The 7,163-nt window shown below is 24.7% G+C and overlaps 2 protein-coding genes across 2 annotated transcripts; both read left to right on the forward strand.

Annotated features, from left to right (window-relative positions):
• The first annotated feature begins 285 nt into the window (after positions 1 to 285).
• LOC126907439 (uncharacterized) lies at positions 286 to 2,210 on the forward strand. Its single transcript, XM_050688719.1, has one exon. The coding sequence runs from the start codon at positions 548 to 550 to the stop codon at positions 2,051 to 2,053; it is 1,506 nt and encodes a 501-aa protein (XP_050544676.1). The 5' UTR covers positions 286 to 547; the 3' UTR covers positions 2,054 to 2,210.
• Positions 2,211 to 4,201: 1,991 nt separating this feature from the next.
• LOC126907440 (uncharacterized) lies at positions 4,202 to 6,700 on the forward strand. The gene is made up of 3 exons (XM_050688720.1): positions 4,202 to 4,463; positions 5,863 to 6,093; positions 6,369 to 6,700. Exons 1-3 carry the CDS (start codon positions 4,350 to 4,352, stop codon positions 6,474 to 6,476), a joined length of 453 nt encoding a protein of 150 aa, XP_050544677.1. The 5' UTR covers positions 4,202 to 4,349; the 3' UTR covers positions 6,477 to 6,700.
• Positions 6,701 to 7,163: the final 463 nt, after the last annotated feature.

The following is a 7,163-nucleotide window of genomic DNA, read 5'->3' on the forward strand; positions in this document are numbered from 1 at the left end:
TGAGCGTATGTAGACATGCGGGGGTTCGAAATCTTTACAAATCGGGAAACAAAGATATCAATAGCAAAAGTTTTTTTTGCATATTTGAGAATATTTTAAGTTAAAAGAATATTTTGCTTAAAAAAGAATATTTGAGAATATTTCGATTAATTTTATGGAATTTGGATTTTTTTTGTTGCTTTGACCAAAATTATACATAATATTATACTAAATAAATTTAGTCTGTTATTTTTTAGAAAACTATGTGTAGACTTATGATTAAAATGCTTTACAAGTCATGTAAAGTAGAAATGAATTAGAAAAACATTATAAAAATAACTCTAAATATTCGTTTATCATTATAAATGATAATCATTATTATCGTGTTCCTAGAAGAGGTAGGTACAAAGATTATTGTACAACATAAATGATGTAAGTGTGTGGTTGAATTAGTTGACATTCAATCTGTCTATCGTTCTTTGTCGCTCGTCGTGTATACGTAGTATTATCATACCGAGTGTAGTTTCATTTCTTTTAGTTGTTTGTTTTTAATTACTTATTTTCCAAAATGCCGAAAACCCCACCAAGCAAATTAAAAAATTTAATTGCTCAGTGGATACTACCACTAAATAAAGATAATGTAAACTTTAAAATTGATGGGACGACTCTTTTTTGTCAACTGTGTGACAAACACATACCATGCATTAAAAAGTCTCAAATAATCCAACATGTGAACACATCATCACACCAAGAAGCTTTAAAGCGTAAGTCTAATAATCCAAAACAATTGTTTTTATCAGAATCTACATCTAAAAAAAATGTAAATGAATTCTATGAAGACCTATGTTTGAGTTTAATTGCTGCTAATATACCGTGGTATAAGCTACAAAATCCACAATTTCGAGCTTTTTTAGAAAAATATACTGGCAAACATATACCTGATGAAAGTTTATTACGAAAAAATTATCTTTCCCTTTGTTATGATAAAACTTTAACTAAAATAAAAAATGATATTGGTAAAAATAACATTTGGATCGCGGTTGATGAGACAACAGATATAAACGGTCGTTATGTGGCCAATTTATTGGTTGGAATATTAAAGTCAAATCACCCAACTCGTTCTTTTCTCTTGACATGTAAAGTTTTGGAAAAAACTAACCATTCAACAGTGGCTCGAATTGTGAATGATGGATTAAAATTACTGTGGCCCTCAGGTGGAAATGATGAAAAAGTTTTGTTGATGCTCTCGGATGCTGCACCATATATGGTAAAAACTGGTCAGTCATTAAAAATATTTTACCCTAATTTAATCCACGTAACATGTGTAGCTCACATGTTTAATAGGATCGCAGAGAAGGTAAGAGAAATGTATCCAGACGTTAATAAATTAATTAACAACATAAAAAAAGTATTTTTAAAAGCTCCGTATAATGTTCAAGTGTATAAAGAAATATTACCTGACATTCCATTACCCTTAGAACCAGTTTTGACAAGATGGGGAACTTGGTTGGAAGCTGCTATATTTAATTGTGATAACTTCCAAAGTTTAAAAAAAGTTATAGAAGAATTGATAAAGCAGAAGTCTCCTAGTCAGTCTATACTTAAATGTAAAACAGTTCTTGACTTAAAATCTGTAGAAAATGACCTTATATTTATTAAGACCCATTTTCTTATGCTTATAACATGCATAAAAAATCTAGAAAAATCAAATGTGTCTCTTGTTGATTCGATAAATCTCATTGAAAATACAATTGTTAAACTTCAACAAATACCTGGAGAAAATGGAGAAAAAATTAAAATTAAAATGGATCAACTTCAACAAAAAAATCAGGGACTCTCAATTTTAAAAAACATATCAAAAGTCTTGGAGGGAAATAATGATGTACAACTTGTAGGTAATTTTCCACCTACTGTGGTTACTGATTTTCAGTATGCTCCTGTGACTTCAGTAGACGTTGAACGTTCGTTCAGTACGTACAAAAATATTTTGTCAGATCGCCGTACAAAAATGACACCAGAAAATATGGAAATGAACATAGTTGTTAATTGTTTCCAAAGAGGAGAATTCTCTTAATTAAAATTATGTCATTATTATAATTTTATCAAGCTGATAACATTTTAAGTCAGATTTTTTTAAGTTAAATTATATAATGTAATGTATTGTTTATTTGAATATAAGAAAAAAGTATTTCAGTTAATAGGTAGAATTGTACCACATTAATTAATTTTGAAATATCAGATTAAATGTTAGGTTAAGATTTTTTTGTAATAAAAGAATATTTTCAATTTCGGAGAATATTATCTTGTATATGCATATATTTTGAATATTAACGAAAATTTTTAAAGAATATTAGAAGAATATTTTCAATTTTTTAGGAGAATATTAGCATCTTATTTTGACTATTTTAAAAGAATATTATTCCGACCTCTACTTATAACTTATTAAAAGTCAACTTTATTTTTTCAATTGCCAATATACATAATTAACTAGTTTATTTAATAGATAATAATCCAATAAACAAAATGACTGGTTGATGACAACTTTTGGACTATTATTTCAGAAGTTATTAGCAATTTAAAGTAATGACTGGAAGTGAAGCGAGAGTGCTGCTATTTTGATCACTCGACATTTCCTACTCCCGCCAAGTTATAAATATGTTTATAACTCCTGAAATATGTATATTTTTTATTGATATATTTATTTATTTATACATGCGCTAATTATTTTTTTTCTTTAAACAAATGCCATAGATTTTTAACTTTTTAATTGACTTAACAAAGGTTATATCTCATTTTCAACCATTTTGCATAGGCGTCCGTTATCAAAAAGGTAATACACAAACGTGAATGTTAAAACTATTATTAAACTATTAAATACGAGTTGAAATAAATTTTTATATATATTATTACAATCTATTTTTATAAATCGATTTATCATTATCACGTATTATTATTGTTTATTTATACATACGTATTATTATTTTCGTATAATATTGTTGATTAAGCAAATGATCAAAGTTTATAAAAACAATAAATATGTAAATATTCAATCATATAAGAAGGTGTATTTGTTTGTCATTCTAATTATACAATTGTAACAATAACTCTTACTCAATTTGTCAGGTAATGACAAAATAGGTGAAATTATTTGATAAATATTTTAACGAATTGTTTTAAAAAATTCATTAAATATTGTTGACTTCTCAAAATTTGAATGATGTAGTTAATAATTTATTTTTAGACCTCAAAATTTACTTTTCTTTGAGCATGACCAATAGGAATGACTGTGTTGTCAATGGTAAAACTTAAAGTTTATTTAATACAACTTACTTAATCGACTGACCTTTAACCTAAATATGAGAAAATATTGTACAGTTAAAATACAACATTAGTCAACAAATATTAACAACTTACAGTTAAACAAAGGTCGGTCTCGTGATATTTGTTTACTACGTGAATATTTATTGTAATTTATACCAAAGTGAAAAATCTATAACTGATATAATTTCAATTTTCTATTCTGATAAAATACTATTAATATAATAAATATATTTTCGATTAAAAATTAAAATAAATCGTTCTTTTACAAAAAAAATAGTATAATATAATAAAGATTTTATAAAAATAGATGACAGTTAAAAGATTTTAAACTATAAGAATTAATTTTTTTAATTTTATTAGAATTATGTAAATATTATGTGTTGACATTTCGTTTGATTAAAAATGTATATTAATAAGTTGGCAAATTATAGATTATTTAATTATCTTATGAATATTTAGCATTAATAAGTATTCATAAAAATATTAAAATGTCATATATAATAAAAATCAGTAGGTTCATTGCATCAGATGGCACTTTTTTGGGAAAAAATTTCACTAAAACACAGTAATTTATTTATACTACATATTCTCTTTGATTTTCAGACGAAAGTATTTAAATAAATCAAAAGCATTTTATTTATTTTGACTATGTTTTCCATTGTTAACTTAAAAGTTAAAAGAATAACATGTTACCGCCTACTAAGCTGACACTCCAGGGCGTAATTATTGGACTTTACCTTTGATAAAAACATACTGTCATTTATAAGGTAGACTTAGACGAATATAATGCCTTAGAAAAAATTGTGTGCTGACGTGCATTGTAACACACGTCTTAGATAATATAAACGCCTCATTAACTACTTATAGAGATAAGCTCACTCAATGCCGATCAGAAATACGCATAGAACGTCGGTATAATCTTTATCAAAACTATTATTATTTTAGTTGTAAAAACTGTTGATAATATTAATTGTATTTTTTCGAATGCAGTCTTTGACGGAAATCAGTTTCCCCGTTAAAACGTATATGAGATATAGACAAATACAGACATGAGAACACCATACGACACTCCCAAACCAAAATCCTACGACTATATCACCATAAATAGGTTTCATTTGCCAGATGATGATGAATTCATCGATGATTTTTGTGTGATTGAAAACGTGAGTAGATGATATATTTGATTTTAAGTTAATAGTGTTAGTATTATTTCTCCACCATAGGAAACTTGTATAAAATATAAGGTTGTTTAGGTAAAGGAGAAGATATCTGATAAATAACTTATAATTGTCAATCTTAGTAAAATATGTTTAGAACTATTGATATTTAAGTTTCATTAAAACAAATAACAAAAAATTTTAAATTATTGAATATTTATATAACCATAAAAAATGTATTACTTATGATATAATCAATTTTTTTAAAAATAAATTATAACAATTAATATTTGTGTGTTTAAGGTAAAAATATTTGTTTGAAGTCCTAATAATTGTGTATAAAATTAAAAAAAAAATTCTGACGCCAACAAAAAGGTCAAGGTTATAGTAATATTGTTATTTCTACGTATCAGGAATAAAATTCATTAAGTATAAAAAATGACGATTACAAATCGTGAATAACCTAAGACATGACACATTTTACTTAAAATCCTTTCTTTTAAAGATTAATTCGATGTAATAAAATTGTATTTTTGATTGTGTAATAAAATTTTCTTAATTTTTCACACCAATATAAATTTATCATTGAAAACTCTTAGAAGTCCTTATTAGTATTCATTGATGTATTGACAATTTTGTTTAATTTTTTCCAATATATTTATTAAAATCCGCGACTGTTTAATAGTCACAGTATTTTTCGTGTAATAATATTAGGATAGCTATAATAAAAATTAAAAATCCGACGGAATAATTAGATATTTAAACAATATTACAAATACAATACAGTTATCTATTTTTATTATTTCTATAATGATAATGGGTTTTATAGTTTAAACCCGATTTAAAACCTAAGGAATTAAAGTTCTAAGCCATATTTTCTTAATACTCTTTATCTTAAGTTTTTTCGTAGAAGTAATAAATGTATAAAATTTGTTTTTTAGTTATTTGTGATGATTTTATTTGTATACATGATTAGTGAAAAATAGTCCTACTTAACAACTTTATTGTTATATTAAAATTCGAGACTAGTAAACAGTAATGATGGGAATTATCAGAACAATCTGTGGATTTGTGTTGAAAATTCGAAACGATTTATGTTTTAAAATATCAATATTCTATAAATTATAATTCATACTGAAATGATGAGTATAGCCGATGCGATTGGAAAGGTTAATAGTTACAGTATGTTTTCAATATAATTCATAGAATTATTAAAAGTGCAGATCCGGATCCTGATCAATGTCCTATCTTTAGTAAACAGTTATAGGTTTAAATAAAAAGTTCTACCTAAAGAATTAATTTATCTGCTCAAATTAATCTGTATTGTATTTTTTAACTTCTTAAACTAAAATTTCGTTAATTCAACAAGAACGTTTTTAATTATGATATTCTTTTATTATTTTAGGATAAATTATCTTTTAACCTTTTGACTGATGTTTGCATACCAATTTCATTGCTCCTTGTCATAGTTATATGGGGCTATAAAATGGATGCAATGGGAGTGGATGCGGATGGTACATTAGTATTAGTGTATGGTATTGTACTCATTGTAGCAACTGGTGCAACATGTGGATATATCGCTTTGCGAATGACAGCTACACCAACATATAAACCAATTTCAATGTTACCTAGAGAGGTATTTATCCTTATAATTTAATTTTAAAAGGCCTCTCTTATCAATTTAGTTGTTTTTAATTATTAATAACGTAGTACTCAGAGACAATTTTATTAAATCTTGGGAAAATGATAATTATTAATTAATTTTGACTGAGCAAAAGAAGCAACATTAAGTTCATATAATTTTTTTTAAATTTACTTTATTATGTTTAGAAAAAAATTTGTTGAATGGATAATTAAAAAATTGTTTTATTGATTGCATATGAATGTGTTTCTAATTTAATTATATTACAGGTGAAGCATATTCCTTTAAAAAAGTCAAATTTTCAAATGAATTCTTATCAAACAATACCTGAAGTGCATCGAAACGGAAAAACCCCAACATTAACATTTATGGTTTGAATGAAAATCATACTTAAAAAAAAAAATAAATTCATTGAATTTATTATTTGTAAATAAAAGAAGTACAGAACTTATAGTTCATAATGAAAGTTTGTAATATTTGTAAACGTATCAGTATTACTATGATACTAACTCATGTATACTTAATATTCAACTTTCAAAATAGATATTATGTAAATATAAATGATTTGTTAATTTTTAAATATAATGAATCTTGATATAGTTTTCTATGCTTTTTATATATGAAATTGGACCAAAATAAATAAGCAATGTTGTAAAATGTGTATATTGTATAAAAAAATTAATATCCTATCTTCTTTTTAATTTTATTTTTTATGTACATTTTATTATTATATAATTTAGAAAGAATGCATATTAAAAATCAAATTTCATTCCAGTATCTTAATAATCAAACTAAATAAATTATGATGAATAATTATAGAACATAAACATTTTTATTAGTTATGTTGTAAAAAAAATTCTGTCAATTTGAATAATTTTTATCATTTGCCAATCAGTTTAATAGAACATTCNTGTCAATTTGAATAATTTTTATCATTTGCCAATCAGTTTAATAGAACATTCAAATTAATCTATATTAAAATTTATAAAAAATGAATAAACTATTAAAAAATAAATGTAGAAAATTTATTATAATCATTTTTATTATTCTCTCATTCTGGTTAA

Source organism: Daktulosphaira vitifoliae, unplaced genomic scaffold (assembly GCF_025091365.1).
Source record: "Daktulosphaira vitifoliae isolate Bord-2020 unplaced genomic scaffold, ASM2509136v1 Scaffold_5, whole genome shotgun sequence".
NCBI lineage: Eukaryota > Metazoa > Arthropoda > Insecta > Hemiptera > Phylloxeridae > Daktulosphaira > Daktulosphaira vitifoliae.